This window comes from Rutidosis leptorrhynchoides, chromosome 10 (genome assembly GCF_046630445.1).
Source record: "Rutidosis leptorrhynchoides isolate AG116_Rl617_1_P2 chromosome 10, CSIRO_AGI_Rlap_v1, whole genome shotgun sequence".
NCBI classification, from domain to species: Eukaryota; Viridiplantae; Streptophyta; class Magnoliopsida; order Asterales; family Asteraceae; genus Rutidosis; species Rutidosis leptorrhynchoides.
In genome coordinates, this window is record NC_092342.1 from 46,074,168 (window position 1) to 46,099,214 (window position 25,047).

At 38.8% G+C, this 25,047-nt stretch overlaps 1 protein-coding gene and 1 long non-coding RNA gene across 2 annotated transcripts; both read right to left on the reverse strand.

The window, feature by feature from the left end:
• Positions 1–2,350: 2,350 nt before the first annotated feature.
• LOC139869978 (uncharacterized) lies at positions 2,351–3,260 on the reverse strand. Its single transcript, XR_011766511.1, has 3 exons — positions 3,138–3,260; positions 2,775–2,854; positions 2,351–2,529 (listed from the first exon to the last, which is right to left on the reverse strand). It is a non-coding gene; the product is annotated as an uncharacterized lncRNA (long non-coding RNA).
• A 1,299-nt stretch (positions 3,261–4,559) lies between these two features.
• LOC139870238 (uncharacterized) lies at positions 4,560–5,732 on the reverse strand. Its single transcript, XM_071858072.1, has one exon. It carries the CDS (start codon positions 5,730–5,732, stop codon positions 4,560–4,562), a length of 1,173 nt encoding a protein of 390 aa, XP_071714173.1.
• Between the last annotated feature and the right edge of the window lie 19,315 nt (positions 5,733–25,047).

Here is a 25,047-nt window from a genome sequence, read left to right on the forward strand (position 1 = left end):
AACCGATGCATAAGTCGAAGTTTGGATAATAAGGTGCCACAAGAATTATGGAAGGGTATTAAGCCTAGTGTTGAACATTTTCGAGTTTTCGGATGCATGGGATTTGTTCATATACCTACACAACTGCGAACAAAATTGGATGAGAGAAGTCATAAATGTGTATTTTTTGGGGTTATCCTTGAATCAAAGGCTTATCGATTGTATGATCCAGTTAAAAAGAAAATTGTTGTTAGCCGTAATGTTGTGTTTGATGAACAAGCCAAGTGGGATTGGAAAATGAGTGAAAAGGAAATTGGTAGTCAGGTAACTCTTCTGTAAGTGATCATAACTCAATTGGTATTTCAAGTGAATCTGAAACCACTCCACACACTACAACCTCTGAAGATCGAATACTTGAAAATGAAGAAATATCTCAGCCCACAAATACAGATGATACCGGTTGAGAAGATCACGCTGCTGCTACAAATATAACTGAACCCACTTTACAAGCAGAATCTTCTACTCATACACGCAAGGCACCTGTGTGGATGAGAGATTATACAACAGGTCATGGATTTTCAGATGATGAAGTCATTGAAGATGAAGTGGGATATGTCATAGCTCTTTAGATGATCTTGCAACATATGAAGACGCATGTAAGGAAGATAAATGGGTCAAGGCAATGGAAAGTGAAATTTTGGCTATACAACGAAATGATACATGGGAACTTGTCGATGCACCAGTTGATACCAAACCAACTGGTGTTAAGTGGGTTTATAAGACCAAACTGAATGAGCAAGGAAAGGTGGATAAATACAAGGCAAGGCTTGTTGTGAAGGGTTATGCTCAAAAGAAAGGTATAGACTATAACGAAGTGTTCACTCCGGTAGCAAGATGGGATACCATTTGGACTTTATTGGCAGTTGCAGCTAAAAGAAGTTGGACAGTGTTCCAACTTGATGTCAAAAGCGCTTTTCTACATGGTGTGCTAAAGGAGGTTGTGTATGTTAATCAACCAGATGGTTTTGTCAAAAAGGGTGAAGAAACGAAAGTTTATAGACTAAAGAAGGCACTTTACATATTGAAACAAGCTCCCTGAGCTTGGTTTAATCGAATTGAATGCTATTATAAGCGGGAAGGATTCAATAAGAGCATCTAAGATCACGCATTATTCTTGAAAAAGGTTTGGAACAAAGTTATTTTAGTAAGCCTATATGTTGATGATTTAATTTATGTCGGAAATGATGCAATGATGTGTGAATGTTTTAAAAGATCTATGCAAAAAGAGTTTGAGATGACAGATTTAGGACAAATGAAGTATTTTCTTGAAGTGGAAGTACATCAAACAAAAGCAGGCATTGCTTTATGCCAAAAGAAATATGTGAAGGACGTTTTAGAACGGTTCAACTTGTGGGAGGCTAACTCTGTCGATAACCCAATTGTTCCTGGAACTATACTTACCAAGGTGGGAGTAGAGGAGGATGTAGATTGAACTGCGTACAAAAGATTAATTGGGAGCCTCATGTATTTAACTGTCACACGTCCGGATCTGATGTATGTGGTAAGCTTACTCTCTCGGTTTCTAGCAAATCCAAAAGATGAACACTTGTTTTCAGCAAAGAGAGTGCTACGTTATCTAAAGGGTACCGAAACAAGGGCTGAAAATATACACCGATAGTGATTATGCATGAGATACAGAAGATAGAAGGTGTACTTCTAGGTATATATGTTTGTTAAGTGGAGCAGCAATTTGTTGGAGCTCAAGAAAACAAGATATAGTAACCTTATCTTCAACAGAGGCGGAGTATGTTGCTGCAACAACATCAGCTTGCCATGGCATGTGGTTAAAAGGGTTGCTTGGTGATCTTGATGAGAAGGAAATTGGAACCATTGAATTATTTTGTGACAATAGCTCTACGATCAAATTGTCTAAGAATCCAGTGATGCATAGGCGCACTAGACAGATAGATGTAAGGTATCACTACCTTAGAAATTTAGTGAATCAAGAAGATGTGAAGCTCGAGTTCTGCAGAAGTAAAAACCAGCTTATTGATGTTATGACCAAGCCTGTGAAGTTTGACACCCTTGTTCAGTTAAAAGATGAAGTTGGAATTCAGAAGATTAAACAAGAAGCTTGATGCTCTCTTGTTTAGGGGAGGATTTATTGGGCTCATTTATGTTTGGGTCTTTTTTGTTTGGGCTATTTATGAATAAGTGGGCTTTATACCCATCAGGTTTTTTAGTTCGTTCTATGCAGTCAAAACCTAGAATCAGTCATAAGAATTCTAAGGGATTGTTTTGTTATTTTTTCTTTATTTTTGGATCTCCTTTGGGACATATAAACGTGTTATGTATGCGTTTGTTTGAGTCATGTATCTTGCTATTATATATAGCTTGCTTTGGTTATGAATAAATTATCGAGAGTGTTTGCTTGATATCTACTATTGTATCTCTACAATAACTGCAGAACTTTTTTGTGTGATTCTTCTTAGTTATCTTACCCACCTTGACAAGGTTGACGACTTAATCATCTTCATCACCCTCCTCGGCCTACAATATTAAAAGTTAAGCTAAGAAAATAGTATACATATATTGTAACTATATGTAGCATATATAAACAAAACATCAATCAATTCCCTTCACGTATAAATCGACGTTGATGATTACACATTAAAGTTACAATATCCAACGAAAATTTGTAATACAATCCCTTACATCACTATAAACAAAAACATAATGAGATTAGAAAATAGTAATTAATATATAATTATAATATAGATTATAAATTCAAATACCTTAATATTAATCAAATTGATATCTGATATGCCGCTCCAATCTTCTATCGCAAGTCCAGTCCATCTTTCAATTGTGTTACCTGTACAAACCCCAAAAAAAAAAAATTGATTGGCAAAATAATGATTCTAATTGGCACATCTAGAACGCTAAAAAAGTGAGGTAAAGAGAAGACTGAAACAAACAACTAAATACATATTTCGGCGGGAAGGGTTTGGATTGGAAGAGACTGTTCGACAGTAGAAGGAAGAACAAATGTTAAGGTTTTTTTATCTTTTTTAAATGGGAACAAACACACGCGTCGGCATGAGTGCATCGCTAGAACTGTTGTCATGTACTAAAAAAAGAAAAAAGCATAGTTATACCTGAAAATACAAAAACAGTGCAAGAGGACTCTCCAAAAAGTATTGTACCTTCTGGCTATTTCTCACATTCGTACATGCGGTTAAAACAATCAGCAAGGTAGGTAATCTTAATAGTTGCAAGCCTGCAACCTGGAAAACAATAAAAAGCAACGCCAGAAAGCTAAATCAACATGTTTACTATTGGGCTAAATACACTGCGAGTTAACACAACAACATAACAATGATAACCTTAATAATATAACTTCTGTAATCATATTTAAACGTATAAGTATGAACAACGCAGAGGTGTAACGCTAACATACACAATTGCGCATGACGAGTTTGAATCAAAGAAAGCATTCTTTGGCCTATCAATATCTTCATAAGCACGAAGCATATTTCTTCCGCATTTTCATACACCAAAATCGCCTAAATAACTCCTTCGAAATCAGTGTGGAAAAAAACAACTACATAAAACTTATAAAAGCAAGAGATTACCTTCTGTGGTTGTCCCATTCTTTGATACATTAGACCAAGTATAGAATGAACATGAGAATTCTTAGGCATCTTTTGTGCAACGTGTACCAATCCCTACAAACATATATAGCAGTAAGGGAGCTCCCAACGGCCCCGCCTTCCTCACCGCCCAGCCGTCCGCACACCTGGGCGCCGATGGCAGCGGCTCCCTCAATGGGCCGCTCAGGCCACCGCCTTCCATTTCGTCTCTCGATTCGTGCTTCTGTGAAATTTCTGTGGACGGAGATTGGTGAGTATTTTCGATTTTTTGTTGATTTTCTAATAAGTCTAGAAAATGAAATATTCAAATAGGTGATGAAAATGGATCTGAAAAATAGATTTGAAGAAATGGGATGGATGGAGAAGATGATAGGGGAGAGATTACATAATTCTTTTTTTTAGAAGTGGGTCTTGGAAAAATAAATGATATGTTTTCCAATTTTATAATTTTATAATTATAATTATTTGATTTTATAAAAAAAATAAAAATTAATTAAAAATTATGAAAAAAATGTGTAAGTGTTGGGAGTGTTTAGTTCTGAGAAGGAAGTGCTGATGTGGCGCTGAGGTGGCACTTAGTCTTGGAGGACTAAGACATAACTATTGGGACCTCTCTAAGAGTGCTCCCAACCATGACAGAATGTCTTCCAGGACTAACCAACCATTCAGCGCCACATCAGCGCCTCCATCTCACTTGCTTCCCAGGACTAAACCCAGGAGTAAACACTCCCAACAAAGACACTCCTCCTTCCATTTTTTTTTATTTTCTTTTTGAATTATTTTATATTATCAAAAAATTACAATTATTTAAATAAAACTAAACTTTTATTAAAAATTAAAAAACATTACAATAATTAAAATAAAAAAGTACATTAAAATAAAAATACAATTAAAAATAAAATTACATTAAAACATCAATTAAAAGACCTATTCTTCATCGTCGTCTTCTTGATCTTCTTCGTGATCTTCTTCATCCTCGTCATCGGGAATGTGTGAAGGTCCGGCGTCATCTTGGTTGTTTGGATTTCTTGTTGGATCATGTCGTATGCGATAATTTGATGGAAGATTATGTATGTGTTCAACAAGCATATGTTTTAGTAGTTGATGAATGCCCGCATCTCTTATTTCCGCGTCCACTCGCATATGCGCTTCAACCCTTTCTTGGAATGATCTCGATGGTCGTCGAACCGGACGATAATTCTCCTCGAGTCCACAAAATGCACGGCCGTTGTCCTCGGTTATCATATTATTTAATATCACACATGATAACAAAATCCTTCTAATTTTGCGGATATAATACGGTCGTGCCGGACGTTGAACAATTTGCCATCGGCCTTGTAGTATTCCAAATGCTCGTTCAATATCTTTTCTTGCCGATTCTTGATACCTTTTGAATTTTTTTTGTTTCGGGTCTATCGGATTTTTGAACGACTTAACTATTGTAGACCATTCCGGGTAAATTCCATCCGCCAAATAATAACCCTTAGTAAACGTACATCCGTTAACCGTATACGTACATGGTGGTGCTTCACCGGCTAATAACTCACTAAACAAGTCGGATTGATTTAGCACGTTGATATCATTGTTTGATCCGGCAGTTCCAAAAAACGAGTGCCAAAACCATCCATCGTACGATGCTACCGCTTCAAGCATAATTGACGGGTAACCATGGTCACCTCGTGTATAATGACCCTTCCAATGTGCCGGACAATTTCTCCATCTCCAATGCATACAATCAATACCTCCTAACATCCCCGAAAAACCATGTATTTGAGCATGTTTAGTGGTCAAACGTTGCACATCTTGTGCAGTTGGCCGTCTCAAATATTCGGGACCGTACAAGTGGAAAATACAATTGCAAAAATTGTTTAAACAATCGTATGAGGTTTGTTCACCCATATGCAAATATTCATCAAAAACATCGGCCGAAGCGGCATAAGCTAGTTGACGTATGGCGATTGTTACTTTTTGAACAATATTAAAACCAAGTAATCCGGTAGCATCACGTTTTTGAATAAAATAAGTAAAATATTTAGGAACCGGAGTTTGAGAAAAGTTCAATATACCTTGACATATACGAAGAAATAGAGGTTTGCTCATTTGATAACGATTACGAAAATAATCGTCCGGAAATGTGGGATTGTCGGAGAAATAATCATTCCATAAAGCTAATGCACGACCCTGATGATCTCTATGTAATTATCTTCTAGGTGCCCGTGGTATTTGTTCTACTTCTTCGTTATCACTTAATTCATCTAGCGCGTCAATGACTTCGAGTGCTCGATTCCTAGTCGTATTTCTAATCGATAATACCATATTTACGTCGGGATCGGAATCGGAACTCATATTGTTTATTTGAGTATAAAAATGATGAAATAGGTAGAAAATATGAAATGAGAGTGCATGTTTGTGTATGTAAAAATATTGTTTGGTGTGTATATATGGTGTAAAAATGGAAAAAAAAAATTGAAGTAGCCGTTGGGGTTAAATTCGAAATTTTTTTTTTCCTCAGCCGTTTACGTCCACAAAAATGCTCAGAATAGTAAACCAGCTGGACCAATTGGCCTGGGCGAGGCCTGGGCTATGTAACGACCCAACCCGTTAACCATCCGAAAACGTGCCACAAAAAAAAAATTTCTGAAACAGTTGATCTGGACGGCGTCCAGCTCTTAAGACTGGGACGGCGTCCAGACATCTGGGACGGCGTCCAGATGTACTAAAACATTCTGATCAGTTTCTCGAACTCACGCTGGCGAAAACCCGCTTCCCGAAACTTTTAAACCAAAACACTTTCACAATATATTACAATAGTTTAAACTAAGAGTTTTTTTTCACAATAAAAACCGAGTTTTAAGACACCGGGCCCACATCGACCCAAAATACCATAAGTGACTATTTCGACCCATTAGTTTATACAAAAACATAGACCGAGCATGGGATTGGGGACACACTACCCAATCCTAATCAAATCCAAAAGCAAGTCTTCTAAAGCAACTACGCAAGCCCACTAGTCCCCGCGCTTACCCGAGCCACCGCATCCATGCAATCTATAAAAATGTAAACAACGAGAGGGTAAGCTAACGCTTAGTGAATGATAATATACTACATACATATATATGTATAAAATAGACACGCCACACAAATATCAAATACCGCATACCAAAGCATCCAAGTATAAGGCAAGCTAAGCTAAGCATACCGTAGTCACTAAGCAACAAGCTATAGATACATCAACAAATATAATTTCACCAACGACGATGTGAACAACGCCAAGAAGCTACACCCGGAGGGTTAGCTACATCACGACAATAAAACAATATATATATATATATATATATATATATATATGTATATATATATATATATATATATATATATATATATATATATATATATATATATATATATATATATATATATATATATATATATATATATATATATATATAACAATATATAAACGAATAAGGTTAACCCCTTAACCCATTACCGAATACCAAACACCACAATGAAGATTGGCCGAACAACCCGAGCCTTAGTGAATTCGCACTACCCGATATTCACTTCTTCACCAATTCAACAACCGAGGTTGGCCGAACTACCCGAGCCTTAGTGAATTCGCACAACCCAAGATTCACTACCTCATCACAAGATGACCGAACAACCCGAGTCATCATGAATCCGCACTACCCGAGATTCACTTCTCAACATCAAACCCACGGTCACGGGATTATAAAATCCACCACATCGGGGTTATCCACATCACAACAATATCAACCCTTCGCCTTTGGGGTTATAACACCCAAATCACAACCACGTGTGATAACGTACACACAACGTGTACCTCGCCAAAGGTAAACAACCAAAACACACAACCGTGCCAATTGGACCTATACACGAGTCCATCAAATCCACCTATATGTGAATTGAGCTCTATAACCGAGAACCACTTCACCCGACCCGCACCCATCCTACACATACATATGCACATAGGATATTAACACTCACCTTGTCGCCTTGATGAATGCTTCCAAATAATCCGCAACTCGTCAATGGAACGTACCTATTCCATAATCACAAATACAACAACACAATTAGGGTTGACTTACAAACCAATCCAATTGACACCTAGTGCAAATTCGACCCATTTGCACTTCCAAGCACGAAACGCGCCCAAACTAACCAATAATCACCAACACGAGTGAAAATGGTCCTAACACGCCAATTAAACCCGAACACAAGTGTTAAACACGGGTCATACCCATTTTGACACCAAAACCCTAATTTTGACCCATTTCAAAATTAGTTAACCAAACTCACCCAAAAAGGGTTCCATCACTTCCATAATCACTAATCCAAGTGATTAAACTCCAAATCAAAGCCTAATCAAGGCCAAAACGTCAACCAACCCAAAACCCGCCAAGTGACAAGAATAACTAGTCACCATGAACCCATTTCATCATCTAAAAGGGTTGTACAACAAACTAGCTCAAAACCCTAAATTGAATATCAAATCTAAACAATGAAATTCGGAGTTTGAGCTTACCAATACCCCCACAACGTAGCTAGGAGCGAGATGAACAACTTTAGAACCCGAGCTTTTGCGAGAATCCGACTCCTTCTTCTCCAAATCCACCTCTCTCTCTCTAGAACTTCTCCTCTCTCTCTAAATAATGTTGGGAGTGTTTGTGAAAATGAAATATGATCCACAAATGACCAAGGAACCAGCATTGAAGGCTCCAAACCGGCATCTAAGTGATTTTACCATTTTACCCCTTTTAAAATAATTAAAACAGCTGGCTCGACAGACCGTTTGGACGGCGTCCCAAACTTTGGACGGCGTCCCACCCTTTGTTGCTGGACGGCGTCCCCCCTATCGGGACGGCGTCCCACCTTTTGTTGCTGGACGGCGTCCCGACCTACTGCAAAATCAGAAACAAAAACAGGGTGTTACAACTCTCCCCCACTTAGAATCGATCACGTCCTCGTGATCCTCGTCACTTAACCAAACGGACCACACTCCACGGTCCTCAACATAAGTCCCAATCCGACTTTCCTAGGCAACTCTTCCCAAGGAATCACCTTTAACAACTAAAATCGTCTCCCGCGATTTATCAAACCCACTATCCGAGCACTAAAACCATGCTCACTCCCTATCATCAGGAAAACTCAAGCAATCTCGGACCGAGATATCAATCCCCTAGCGTATCCTTACCGAGTACAATGCTAAAAGTAACCAAGTCAACCTAAGGTCAACAACACGAAACGATAGAGACCGAACCAAACGAATCCCTACAGATTACACTTAATACTAAACATCCCTTGTAGTGCGCAATACGACCAATACGCAACTACCGTAACATCATAACAAACGGTTAAAACCGATAGCGCCCAAAACGACTATGGCAATGCTAATCCAAAGGTGTACCAAAATCGACAATTCGTCACACCTGTAACAACATGTGAGCGAAGCACGGCTATCGCATCACTAATCCTACAACATGGTTCTGACGACCCCACCATCGGTGTATAAATCAACCGATAGTTCACACAACGTGGTCCTTACGTCCCCACCATTGGTGCATAAAACAACCAATAGATCAAACCAAACGGTCCTTACGACCCCACCATCGGCGTATAAAACAACCGATAGATCACAACTCAACATGGCCGAAACCACCCGAGCCTGAACACATATGGAGGATGGTCGAAACAACCCGAACCTTAGTGAATTCGCACAACCCGAAATTCATCTACCCAATCCATATATCTCACAACGAAATGACCGCACAACTCGATTCATCGTGAATACGCACTACCCGATATTCACCACCAACGCCACATAGTATAACCGAGGATGGCCGTACAACCCGAGCCTTAGTGAATCCGAACTACCCGACATTCACTACCTCAAACTATGAGTCCAACCAACAGGGACAATCGTACTACCCGAAATATTGTGAATACGAACAACCCGATATTCACGTCCCACAACACAACTCAGGAATGGTACTCGCATTTCCCACCGGTACTCGCATTTCCCGATAATGTTACACCATACCGACATAACACTACTCCCTTGACGAAGTCAGCGGACCCGAAGATCATGCTTCACCAATCAACAACCATGATGAAGTCAGCGGACCCTAAAGGTCATGCTTCACCAATTTCAATACCGGATGAAGTCAGCGGACTCCGAAAGTCATGCTTCACCGATATAACACCTCGCTCATGATGAAGTCAGCGGACCCCGAAAGTCATGCTCCACCAATCACGTACTACCATGATGAAGTCAGCGGACCTCGAAGGTCATGCTTCATCAATCAACGCCCTTTTGGCCTCGAACAACGAGTAGCGTAACATCGCGCTCTGCTACGCCATAGTGAATCCTAACGGATACCACTAACCATTCACACACTCGAGCAAGAACCACCTATATCAAACATAGGCACAAAACAATAATTCTCTAGAAGAGAATCCGACACACACCTCCCTTAACCGAAGGATTTCACCTTGCTCACCAAACACGTCCATTATCTCTCAACGAGATTTACCACATTACCACCTTGGTGATAATTCAAATCCAAACCATAAGTACAATTTATCCGAAATTTTACTCTACCACAAACCGACCAAATTTCCGGATCTACCAAAAGCATCATCCGAAATCTCACACTACAACTTCCTCGGGCGGAAGTGCAACTCCCCCACTTGGAACTACGTTCCAATGTCACAACCCGTACAACCGTACAATGCTACCAAAGGTAGACTTTACCAACAATTGGGTTCACACGACCCATCACCATTCCTTGCTCCAACCTTGAGCATACGAAGGATTTTAACCTATCCTTAAACACTTCAAACGAGAGGTGTACCACAAATTACACAACTACACTCTCGCAATCATCCAATTGCTATAGCTTGTCAACTTCACCTAGTCACTCATGTACTTAAGGGTTTCATCTCGGTACCCTAAGTACAATGTAACCACAACACAATCGGAGTCGAACAACACGCTAGTAGGTATGAAAGAGGCACCTAATTTCGCGTCACGTAGACTCCTTTACCAACATACATCGAGATTCAAAACACTCGATCTCAAGGGTTCCAATCACCCGAAGAACCTCACGGTTCACCAACTTCCACATACAAGCGAACACGCGCTTAACAATCGAACACCAAAATCCATTTCCATGGCTTGGTAGAAACATTTCCCAAATACTAAGGAATGCTTGGTTACACCAAGTCTTACGCCCTTCGTCCAAAAATCAGTCATTACCATAGGGTACTTCCATTAGGAACGTCACCGTTAACAATAACATGCACAACACAAAGCAATAACAAATCCGAACTTAAGCGCCACATAAATAAATATTCAAATGACATATTTATTAAAATGAAACGTACCTCAACGTCTCCTTACGGCATTCGCCGCCAGCTCGGGACAATCCGGCTTGCGATGCCCCTCCTTATGACAATAGTAGCACATCCCGTCATCACTTTTCGGCATTGTGCACTCCCACAACTTGTGCCCCTAATACCACAATTGAAACATCTAGGTGCACGAGAATCCACCGTGCCTTTTCCCACATTACCCGTACTCGCACTTGCACCCTTATCTTTCTTACCCGGGGCGCCGTACGAATCAACCCGAACCTTACTTGAAGGTTCACACATCTTTGATCGCGTATACGACTCGAAACCTCTAGCCACGTTGAATAATTCCGCAAACGATTTCGCTTGACCGCGACTAATTTTACTTTTCAAGTCATCATTCATGGTCCGATAGAAATCCCCCATTAACAAACGATCATTCCCCAAATACTCCGGGCAAAAACGAGCCTTCGCCATAAAGGTCGTCTTGAGAGTATTCAAGTCCATAGATCCTTGTCGCAAATTTCGCAAGTCATTACGTAATTCCCACAAATCGGCCGAAGTCCGGAACTCCTCGAAGAATTCCTCCTTAAACTCGTTCCATGATAAGGCCATAAACGTTTCGCCACCGACAAGATCGATCTTACCATCCAACCAATCCCTTGCCCTGCCCCGCAACAGACTAGTAGCGAGTCTCGTCTTTTTCTCGGGAGGGAAATCAATAGTACGAAAACACCCTTCGACAACCGAAATCCAAGTTGTGCTTACCAAAGGATCCGGTTTCCCGTCATACATCGGGGGTTTAGTCCTCATGAAGCTCTTAAGACAACGCTCCATTTCACTACTACCCCGAAATTCGGAATACTTTCTACCCATTTCTTCTCGAAACGCACTCATTTGCTCCGCAACGGCGGCCGCAACTCTAGAGTTAAACTCCTCGTCATTCGTCTCGATCTCGTTTCGCGTCGTCATTCTAAAGAATGCAAAACGATTAGTCCACGAACGTATAAAACAACACGTATAACACCGCCCCATCTTGCTCAACACTCGTCGTACATCACTTGTTAAACACGATTTGCACCCGTAATAAGGTTTGCAAGTCCTTATTACGTACACACATCGTATCCCTTCGTTAGTACAACGACCATCTTGCTCGATGATATTCGCAACGCAACATAAACATAAACATAACACAATCGTATATTAATAATATCCACGTATTAATATACACGTTAGTCCACCTATCAATTAAGGCACTAACCAAATTCCCATTCCGACCCGTAATCCTACAAGTCCCGCAACAAATAAGCACACACAAAAGTCTAAGTCTAGGCACCTATCTCAAGTCACCTAAATCCCTTAGACCATGCTCTGATACCACTTGTAACGACCCAACCCATTAACCATCCGAAAACGTGCCACAAAAAAAAAAATTTCTGAAACAGTTGATCTGGACGGCGTCCAAAAGCTTGGACGGCGTCCAGCTCTTAAGACTGGGACGGCGTCCAGACATCTGGGAAGGCGTCCAGATGTACTAAAACATTCTGATCAGTTTCTCGAACTCACGCGGGCGAAAACCCGCTTCCCGACACTTTTAAACCAAAACACTTTCACAATATATTACAATAGTTTAAACTAAGAGTTTTTTTTTTCACAATAAAAACCGAGTTTTACGACACCGGGCCCACATCGACCCAAAATACCATAAGTGACTATTTCGACCCATTAGTTTATACAAAAACATAGGCCGAGCATGGGATTGGGGACACGCTACCCAATCCTAATCAAATCCAAAAGCAAGTCTTCTAAAGCAACTACGCAAGCCCACTAGTCTCCGCGCTTACCCGAGCCACCGCATCCATGCAATCTATAAAAATGTAAACAACGAGAGGGTAAGCTAACGCTTAGTGAATGATAATATACTACATACATATATATGTATAAAATAGACACGCCACACAAATATCAAATACCGCATACCAAAGCATCCAAGTATAAGGCAAGCTAAGCTAAGCATACCGTAGTCACTAAGCAACAAGCTATAGATACATCAACAAATATAATTTCACCAACGACGATGTGAACAACACCAAGAAGCTACACCCGGAGGGTTAGCTACATCACGACAATAAAACAATATATATATATATATATAACAATATATAAACGAATAAGGTTAACCCCTTAACCCATTACCGAATACCAAACACCACAATGAAGATTGGCCGAACAACCCGAGCCTTAGTGAATTCGCACTACCCGATATTCACTTCTTCACCAATTCAACAACCGAGGTTGGCCGAACTACCCGAGCCTTAGTGAATTCGCACAACCCGAGATTCACTACCTCATCACAAGATGACCGAACAACCCGAGTCATCATGAATCCGCACTACCCGAGATTCACTTCTCAACATCAAACCCACGGTCACGGGATTATAAAATCCACCACATCGGGGTTATCCACATCACAACAATATCAACCCTTCGCCTTTGGGGTTATAACACCCAAATCACAACCACGTGTGATAACGTACACACAACGTTTACCTCGCCAAAGGTAAACAACCAAAATGCACAACCGTGCCAATTGGACCTATACACGAGTCCATCAAATCCACCTATATGTGAAGTGAGCTCTATAACCGAGAACCACTTCACCCGACCCGCACCCATCCTACACATACATATGCACATAGGATATTAACACTCACCTTGTCGCCTTGATGAATGCTTCCAAATAATCCGCAACTCGTCAATGGAACGTACCTATTCCATAATCACAAATACAACAACACAATTAGGGTTGACTTACAAACCAACCCAATTGACGCCTAGTGCAAATTCGACCCATTTGCACTTCCAAGCACGAAACGCGCCCAAACTAACCAATAATCACCAACACGAGTGAAAATGGTCCTAACACGCCAATTAAACCCGAACACAAGTGTTAAACACGGGTCATACCCATTTTGACACCAAAACCCTAATTTTGACCCATTACAAAATTAGTTAACCAAACTCACCCAAAAAGGGTTCCATCACTTCCATAATCACTAATCCAAGTGATTAAACTCCAAATCAAAGCCTAATCAAGGCCAAAACGTCAACCAACCCAAAACCCACCAAGTGACAAGAATAACTAGTCACCATGAACCCATTTCATCATCTAAAAGGGTTGTACAACAAACTAGCTCAAAACTCTAAATTGAATATCAAATCTAAACAATGAAATTCGGAGTTTGAGCTTACCAATACCCCACAACGTAGCTAGGAGCGAGATGAACAACTTTAGAACCCGAGCTTTTGCGAGAATCCGACTCCTTCTTCTCCAAATCCACCTATTTCTCTCTAGAACTTCTCCTCTCTCTCTAAATAATGTTGGAAGTTTGTGTGAAGATGAAATATGATCCACAAATGACCAAGGAACCAGCCTTGAAGGCTCCAAACCGGCATCTAAGTGATTTTACCATTTTACCCCTTTTAAAATAATTAAAACAGCTGGCTTGACAGACCGTTTGGACGGCGTCCCAAACTTTGGACGGCGTCCCACCTTTTATTGCTGGACGGCGTTCCCCCTATCGGGACGGCGTCCCACCTTTTGTTGCTGGACGGCGTCCCTCCTATCTGGACGGCGTCCCGACCTACTGCAAAATCAGAAACAAAAACAGGGTGTTACAGGCTAGACCTGGGCGAGAGTGGTGCCAACGGCGCCCAGGGTGGGCGGACCTGGGCGGTTGACCTGAGCGAACCGTTGGGAGCCCTCTAACAATCACTTTAGTTTTTTTAACTTGTTGATCTATAAACGAATTCAACAAACTGTATTGATGAAAACTCCCTGTTTTAAGACTGCTAACTTTTTCTTCTCAAGAGATGAAGGAACGCCTTGACTATTATTATCACCGTCACCACCACCACCACCACCACAATGAATCAGTGAAAATGCACCTGCTGTTCAATAGTAAGAAATTAAGACACAAAAAAGTCAAACACTATCCTAGTGCGCATAAGACCATTATTAGTGGTGATGGGCGTGATGGGGCGTGATGGGTGTTTTTGTGGGGTATAGTCTTGATTTGGTAAAGGTGATGGCGTGATGGAATTTGTAGTGGTATGACGTGATGGTTGTGCGATGGAGTAATTGGTCCCACATTTTTATTTTTATTTTCATTTTTGTTTGAGTTATTTACTATTAGTTTCAATATATTAATTAAATTAATTAATTTTTTTTTTGTTACTTAGTATTAGGGAGTATACTAATTTATGTTGCATGGGTCTCAAATAATTATTTACATAGATATTCAATTTATGTTGTATTTTTTTATTTTTTTCAACTTTAAGGTTTAAATTGTAGGCTTATACAAAGTATAGGGATAAAATGTGGAAACTTGTTTCTTTTATCTTCTCCTTCATCGGTACAGATCTGGAGAAATACAAGTCACCCAAATTGTTTCTTTTCTAGTTCATCTTTATTTTCATCATCCTATCATCCATAAAAATTACAAGACACGCAACAATTAAAATCAAAATAGAACATAAATACATATGGAAGCTTTTTGATTGGGCAAAACTCCCCTCACGCCACCAACCTTCTTTCGTGAAGCAGCCATAGCACCGGCTCAATTTTGCTCCGATCACGCCACGTTAGGGTGCCGTCGAGGCGTGATGGTGGCGATTTCGGGTTGATCACGCTGCACTGTGAATGGTCTATAGAAGTTCAATAGTGATTTATGATGATTAAAGGATTGTACACTTAGACCATTCGCAATGCAGTGTGTCGGAGGTTTTTTGCCACCGCCGCGCCTCCATCGCGCCCCTGTGCGGCATGATGGAGGGTTTTTTTCTTGGGCGCGATGAGTCCATCACCGGAGAAGAGGAATTCGTTTATCGAATGGGATATGGCCACGTGGATGCAACGACTTTATAGCCATTTGAATTTGCAAATATATTTTTTTTTTTCGTTATATATACCACTCTTCCCATTTTAATTATTCACACACTTTCTTCAATATATCACTTATATACTTAACAAAAAATTCAATGGCAAAAGCTTTGTTTAAACTTTTTGATATATGGGATTCGGATGATGAAGACGAATTGACGATTTTACGAGAAATGGCCGAAGAATTAATTAGGTGTTGTTTTTTTTTCTTATTGAAGACCTTATTTGATCTTATGTCTGTGGGCAGGCAGACATTTTGATTTCAGATGGTTTGTTTTTGTGAAGACATAAGACATAATAAGACCTTTATATGTCTTCCAACAAGAAGACCTAAAATATTGCTTCTCATTCCTGAAGACATTTTAACCTAACCCACTTCTCATCTACCTTTACCTCTTCAAATCACCAACGAGAGACATCTTACAACTAATTCTCCCTACCCCTTGCATCTTCAATTCTTGAACCCGATTATCTTTTCAATAACCGAACACCCAACAGCCGATGTATCAACTTCAAACTCTTCCCTTGTTAGTTATCTCTTGCAAGCTTCGACACATGAAAAACGATGCACCGGAATGTTGGGAACTTTAAATTCGAGCATACTCCATGAAAATTTGATACTTGGGTTTGTTGTTTTCATATCTCAAACTCGTGTATTTTGATTATGTGTTCAGATGTTAATTTTGATGAAAAGTTTTGTTGTGAATTATAGTGTACAATTACGATGTATGTATGCCGTGATGAATTACACAGATAAAAACTATGTATGATGTTGTGAATTACTTGGCGAATTACACGATGTAAATTATATCCTAGTTATATATACACATTGATTGTGAATTATAGTAAAGTTGTTGGATTCTTCTGATTTCAATTTTTTTTATTATACATTTTATATTTATATTTTCTTAATATTTTAAGATATTACTTGGCTATGGATTAAAATAAATCATTTTTAATTATCTTATATCAAAATCGTATTAATTTTGCAGACAAAAAAACAAGCAGTTTTTTATTTTCAATTTGCAGATGTCAGGACCACATCTTCTTTGGCAGATGTAGTCGCAGACTGCAGACATAAAACATCTTAAAAAACAAACAGCACCTTAGATGCTGAAGAGGCTGCAGCTGAAGAGGCTGCAAACAATGTACGTGTTTCACGAACTCGAATTTACATTCGTAGAGATCGTGAACTTGCAGGTGATAACCTATACAAACACTACTTCCAAGAGAATCCAGTTTATCCTGAAAATAGATTCAAGAGACGTTTTAGAATGAGTAGTAGATTATTTAAGCGTATCGTGAATGATATAATCAATTACGATGTCGATCCATTACCACTTCATTTTGAATATTTTGAACAAAAAAGTGATGCTCTTGGTCGACAAGGTTTTACTACGATACAGAAATGTACATCCGCGATGCGTCAATTGGCTTACGGTACAACAGCGGACATGTTTGACGAATACTTACAAATGGCTGAAGGTACATCAATTCACTGTCTCAATAGATTTTGTAAATGTGTTTTAGAACTATATGTTGATGTATATTTGAGGAAACCAACCAATAGCGATATAGCTCGTTTGTATAGCGCACGAAGAAAAACATTGGTTTAAGGGAATGTTTGGAAGCATTGACTGCATGCATTGGAAGTGGAAGAATTGTCCAAATGCTTGGAAAGGGCAATATACTAGTGGTCATCAAGGTCATCCGACCAGTCGAGTTCCAGGAACCAAATATGGTTCTTCAAGGAACCAAATGTTCCGGCCAGTCTTCTTAAAGATGAAGAAGACTGGACCATGCTTGTGTGTCGAGCTGTGACCAACAACGAAATCATCAAGTTGTATATCGAGTTCCGGGATGAGAGCGAAAACATTGTTTCTGATGAAGAGGACTACGTACCCTCCGGGCCACAGTACGACATGGATAGCAAATTATATTCGTATGATTCTCCTGATCTCAATGATTTCTAAATGTTGTGTTGTATTATCGTTGTTTAGCTTTATTATCGTTGTTATTGTGTTTAATCTTAAGTTTAAAAAAAATTGTAACCGTGAATTTGTTTTAATAAAAGTGCCGTTTAAAAAAATAGTGATTTATATTTGTAATAATAATAATAATAATAAATATAACAAATTTAATAATAATAATAATAATAATAATAATAATAATAATAATAATAATAATAATAATAATAATAATAATAATAATAATAATAAAAATGAAAAACTAAATTAAAATTAACTCATCACATAACCATCACGCTCACTACTACAAACTCCATCATACCATCACCTTTGCCAAATCAGGACTATACCCCACAAAAACACCTCATCACGACCCATCACCAGTGGCGAAACTAGAATTTTTTTCCACCGGGGGCAAAAAAAAAAAATTTAAACCGTAGCAATTTTTTTGGACAAAAATTGAAGATTTTGGGACAAAAGTTGGAAATTTTGGGGCAAAATTTGAAAATTTTGGCGCAAAAGTTGGAGAATTTGGGGCAAAATTTGAAGGTTTTGGGGCAAAATATGTAAGTTCGGGGGCAAAAAAAAAATCAACCGGGGGCAAAATCGAAAAACTCAAAATTTTTACACTGAAAAAAAAAATCCACTGGGACCGGCCCCCTGCCCCTTAACACTTTCGCCAGTGCCCATCACCCGGGCACCACTGTGAATGATCTTAACAACATAAGAGGGTACGTAACATATATTAATTATGGATTGTGTAACATCAAGAAGAAGTCGACGAAACCCTAATTGTTCTTCGTTAGCAATTAGAGATCAAACACTGGTAGCGTGAAATGAAGTCATAAATTTTTATTGCTCATTCATCCTCAATTCATTTATTTATTTATTTTTTTTTTATAGCAAAAATAACGAAAACTTTATAGATGGCACCTTCATCGAAAGATGAAGATCCAAATCGAAACATACAATATGAAATCGGGCGGACTCGAAACTAGAAAACGTCACAAATCGACATTAACTCCAACCGAGCCACGCTATGACAACTAAACGAAATACAATTATAACCAAACAAAAATACCAGCCTAGCAAACGCAAAGTGATAAATCTATTACATAACAACAAGGACATAAAAATAAAAGGACGCCGAAATTGAGAAGGCATGTTACCATTTCTTTCGTACGGTCGATTTGTGAATCCGTCAATAGTATCGATGTGTACCCCTTTACCACCACGGGATTTGAAATTATAAGAAATAATCTTGGACGACGAGCACCCAATACGTTTCCCGGGTACCCAAGGCATTCCTTGATCCTTAAACTGTTGAAAAAAACTATTTTGCTCAAGACCCGAAGAACCTCCGTCATTTGATTCCATGAAGGACCGTTGTATCGCCTCACCACATTCTAAATCGTCGACATTATCTTAAAGCGAGAACGTACTTTCGATGGAGACATCTTTCCCTTTAACCCTTGAAGCCTTCTTCTTATGTTCGGAGTATTGGAAGACATTAATGTGTGTTTTTAATTTTGAATAATGAATAGATTTAAGCTTTTACTTTTGAATGTAAATGAATGAAGGTTTCTACTCCGTATAATTATCGTTTGACTTCAACACACATAATCTTATTTATGGACACTATTAAATTAAATATAAGGGTGTTTGAGACTTTTTACATGATGATTAGCTAATGTACATTATTTTTTAGCTAATATCTCAAATGAATGGCTTAGATTGATTTTTGAAGTGATCCTAAGGTCATTAAGAGGTTTGATTTTGTAATTAGGAGAGATAATGCTTCTATTTTAATGTTTAATTAATTAATAAAAGAGAAAAGAGATACCAAAATATAATAGATTCAGATTCAGATATGGAAATACTTACCAAAATATAAATGATCTTCACATCTTCGTCGGAAATGTAGTCTTCACAGGAAACCACATCAGTGGTGGAGGTGTAAAATAGCAGTGGCGGTGGCGTAATATGAAAACGACGGTGGTCGTTTGTAACATCCCAATTATTTAAGGTATTATTTTATGTAATTTTATAATTATATATATACATGAATGGAATGATTTTGTATAAATAAATGGACAAGAGTTAAGTTTGTTAGTTAAGTTTGAAGGAACTAAAGGTGCAAAGCTAGAATTAAGGACCTCCCATAATAGAGTTTTGATGGGGAGGGTCGAAAGTGCAAATAAGGCAAAGTTATTTTAATAAAAGAAGTGAAAATGCTGGAAAATCATTTTATTTACAAAAAATTTGCAGAGAGTGTGTTTTTATGTGTGTGTGTCGACACATAGAGGAAGAAGAAGAAGCAGGATTCATCAATTGATGAATTTGTGTTCATGCAATCATAAATTAGTGAAATCTAAGACACTCTAAGCATCCTAGCAAGTCTTAATTCTTCAATTTCTCTTCCTTGTGCACAATTATGGTTCTTGAACTCTTAAAGGCAAGGTATGAATGTTTATGTCTAAGTATTGCTATTATTGGATGATTGTGATGAATCTTATGCTTAAATGATATTGTTTGTTGAAATTGTGCACACTTGAATGATTCTAAACGAATTTGTTAGTAATTTTGGGAGTAAGTTCAAATATAAACTTGCATTTTGAGTAAAGGATATGAATATGGTGAATTTGGTGATGTTTTGGCTTAGAATCAAGTCATGCACACTAGGTGTTTGATGAAATGCCTCAATGAAATGTTTATGTGTTCTAGTTGATAATTATGAAGAAGAAAGTTCATGTATGAATTGTTGTTATTGTTGTAAGTCATGGAATTTGGATAATTGATGATTTAGGGTTGCTAGTAATGGAAATGGATTTATGTACATTTGATGTTTAATGGAAAATTTGAAGGAATTGCATGTTATGTTTATAAAGAGATGAACTAGACATTTGTATGATTAAGGAAATGATGTTGGCTTGATAATAACGTTATATTGAAAAAGGTAAGTTAAAATGCTATGTATGTAAGTGTTTATGTGTATATGGTAGCAAATAGGGGGTTAAGTCAATGTATAAGTGTATGAAGGTGTGAAAGTTTATGAATGTTGTAATTTGACTGAGTTATGCTATTGATGAGATTAGCTCATGTATAGGTGCAAATCAAGGTAAAGGAGCCTCAAGTGATCAAGGAAATCCGTTTAATCAAGGTGAGTTTATAGGGGGTAAAATGGGCGGGTCAAGAGTGACTTAGTGTTCTCGGATTGCATCCGTGCAAGAGAGCAACGACTAAGTGCACTAGTTGAGTAGCTTAGATGGAATTATTAGGTTCACCTAATGATTTCATTTATGGTTGATGTTTAGCTTAGGCAAGAGTATTACATTGCTAGTAATCTTGTCTATGGATGGTTTAGCTTAGACACTTTGGGTGTCTATGTGCATATGTATTAATGAAATGTGATTTAAGTAGCTTAGGCATAAGAGTATGCCTATGGTTAGCTTAGACATGATTACTAGGGTCGGCCTAGTGAGTTATGTCTATGGTAAGTAAGAGTCGGATCCGAAAGTAAGTAAGCAACCGTTAGGTTGAAAGACAAGTAATGTGATTGTTAAGCCCAATGTTCTATGCTATATTATTCGCCTATAACTCACTAAGTGTAAAAGCTTACCCCCGTGTTGTTTATGTTTTTAGGAATAAAAGGTCATCGAGAAGGTAAAGAACCCGTTTGAAGAGTAGCGGAGCATTGGCATTAGAGTAAGTGGTAATGCAAGTCTCTTTTTGAATCAAGCTCTATTGGTACCGCTTATCGACGCCGAGTCTTTTGTACTTGTCATTTATGTTTTCGTTATGTTTTGGGACCAAATGATGTGTTTGAAAAGTGTAAACGCGTTTTCTTGATCTAAAGGATGTTTGTAGCGTTGAATGATGTTAGAACTGGTTTCATCAAGTTTAAATATGCTTTATGATGACTTGTTGTGTTTTGAGTTGAGGAATTGGTAAAATGTGGATTTAGTTTTAAGTTGCAGGTTAGTACCAGCCCGAGTGTTATGTCGCGCCGCGACAATTGGTGTCGCGCCGCGGCATAAAGCTTGATTTGGTAACAGAAAGGCAGCTAAACATGGGTCAAATTTCCATTGTGTGTCGCGCCTCGACAAAAGAAGCTGCGCCGCGGCATAAGCCTTGGTCTGGGCAAGCACTTAACTTTAAAAAAAAAAATCTATCGTATAAAAGGCGTTAAAAGTTGGTATCAGAGCTGTGATTTAAGGGACTTGGATAACCCACGATAGGGATTATCTAGGCTTAAACCATTGTTGTTGAAGGATAAGCGGTTTAGGACTTGCATGATAGTTAAGGTCGAATGATTGTGCCATGCTCCATAGGATAGAGTTGTTGACGAGACCTATAGCGTAATGTTTAGGTTGTGGATGACATGAACGAAGAGTCTAATGCTCATTGGCCATGGGTCATGAGAGACTAAGTGCGTAATAAGATGGTGTAATGACGACCGGCCATTGCCATTACTTCATTTTAGTATGCATGAACGTCTACTATGGACAGGGTGAAATGAGTTAAGAATTCCTTCGGTTTTCTTGGTTATGATAAGTAATGATGCAGGTATTGGAACTAATGAGATGGATGTTTTGTTTCAGAATGGCTATCGTATCCCCAAACAGAGGTAATGATGAGGACGATGAGTACGTCCACACCCCATCAATGGAGTCTATTGAAGGCTCACAAAATGAATCCGATGAGGTTACTATGCCAAACGATATATCAGGACAAATAGGACAAGCTTTGATAAGATACACCCCAACCCTTTTAGAGAAAATAAAGACGTTGATAAATGATCAATTGGATGAAAAGTTAAAGACTCTCATGACCAATAATCCTACCTTAAGAGGAGAAGGGGGAAGTGGGGTAAGACAGGAAGAAGTAGAAGCCCCGAGAAGAAAAGATTATCGTTTTGAGTATAAGAATTTTGCTAATTGTCATCCACCGGAGTTTCATGGTAAGGTTGACCCGATTGTTAGTCAAAGGTGGATTGATGAGATTGAAGAAACTTTTATGTTATGTGAATGTCCCGAGCACCTAAAGGTAATTTACGCGGCTCATAGTTAAGTCACATGGGCGAGATGTGGCAACAAGTTTTTCGTGGGATAAGTTTCGTGAAATGTTTATGACACAATTTGCTCCACCCGCCGAAGTTAGTAGGTTGAAATCCGAATTTATGAATATCGAACATGGAAGTAAATCGGTGACCGAGTTTAATGCCGAGTTTAATGATAAGTCCCGATTTTGCCCGGACTTTGTTTCAAGTCCCAAATTGATGATGGATCACTATCATGAGAAGTTAAACCCCGAAATAAGTGAGTTTATTGATAAGAGCACTTATAAGACTTTAGCCGAAATGATGAATAGGGCTCTTGTGAGGGAACATGAACTTAGGAAGAAAGCGGCGTTTAAACGAAAGTTAGATCAAGATTCAAAGTCAATGCAAAGTGTTAGCCCGAAGAAGGGTAAGTTTAGTTCCGAGTCCCCACACAAGTCAAAAGGGGGTTTCATGTCGGGAAAGAGTGGTGGTAAAGAAGTGAAGTCATGTAATAGGTGTGGTAAGAATCATGCGGGCGAGTGTAAAGCGGGTACTACCAATTGTTATTCATGTGGGAAGCCGGGTCATAGAGCCGTCGAGTGTCCTAAGAAGGGAAAACAATGTTACTATTGTTTTAAAAAGGGTCATTTTCAAGCCGAATGTCCGGAGTATAAGAAAGACTTGGCAAGTGGTAGTGTTAAGAAAGAGGTTAAAACGGAACCAAAGACTAGTGATAGCCGACCAAGAGCCCGAGCTCATCATATTACCGCACTCGAAGCGAAGGAGTCCCAGAATGTGGTGTCAGGTACCTTTATTGTAAACTCTTTACCTGTGCATGTTTTGTTTGATTCCGGTGCTACGCGGTCGTTTGTTTCTTATTCTTTTTGTAAACATTTTGACATGACCCCAAGTATGTTAGAGCATCCTTTAGAGGTTGAAATAGCGGATAATAAAACCGTTATGGTGTATAGTATCATTAAGGGATGTGAAATTATTTTGGATGATGAAAAGTTTGTTATAGATTTGATACCCATGCATATGGGAGAATTTCAGGTAATTGTGGGTATGGATTGGTTAGACGACAATGAAGGGATAATTTTGTGTCGTAAGAAAATTGTATTAGTTCAATCACCAAGTGGGAAAGTTATTTGGATTTATGGGGAACGGGCTAGACGTGCTATTCCTATATGCAGGTATGCTAGAGCTAAAAGATTTTTGTCTCATGGGTGTTGTGCGTTTTTAGCATATGTTGTAGATGATTCGAAGAAGGTTGTGGGATTGAGTGATGTACCGATAGTTAATGAGTTTCCGGACGTGTTTCCGAATGAGTTGCCCGGTGTACCTCCCGAACGAGAGGTAGAGTTTAGAATAGATTTGATTCCCGGAGCCACGCCAATTGCTAAAGCACCTTATCGATTAGCCCCGTCAGAAATGAGAGAAATGATGACTCAACTACAAGATTTGATAGATAAAGGTTTTATACGTCCTAGTAGTTCACCTTGGGGAGCTCCGGTTTTGTTTGTAAAAAAGAAGGATGGGACAATGAGAATGTCTATAGATTATCGTGAATTGAATAAGGTTACTATTAAGAATAAATATCCATTGCCGAGGATAGATGATTTGTTTGATCAATTACAAGGTGCATGTTTCTTTTCAAAGATAGATCTAAGATCGGGTTATCATCAATTAAAGGTGAGGGAAGAAGATACCCCTAAAATGGCTTTTCGTACGAGGTATGGTCATTATGAATTTGTGGTTATGCCTTTTGGGTTAACTAATGCTCCGGTCGCGTTTATGGATTTGATGAATAGGGTTTGTCGACCGATGCTCGATAGGTTTGTGATTGTATTTATTGATGATATTTTGGTGTATTCTAAAGGGGAAGAGGAGCATGCGGTGCATTTACAACAAGTATTAGAAACTTTAAGAAGAGAAAAGTTGTTTGCTAAGTTCTCTAAATGCGAGTTTTGGCTTCGTGAAGTTCAATTTTTGGGACATGTCAATAATAAGAAGGGTATTTGTGTTGATCCGGTAAAGATTGAGGCGATAATGAGATGGGAACCACCTACAAATCCCACCGAAGTTAGGAGT

Coding starts and splice junctions, on each gene's coding strand:
- LOC139870238 (XM_071858072.1), bottom strand. CDS start 5,732: ATGAGCAAACCTCTATTTCTTCGTATATGTCAAGGTATATTGAACTTT.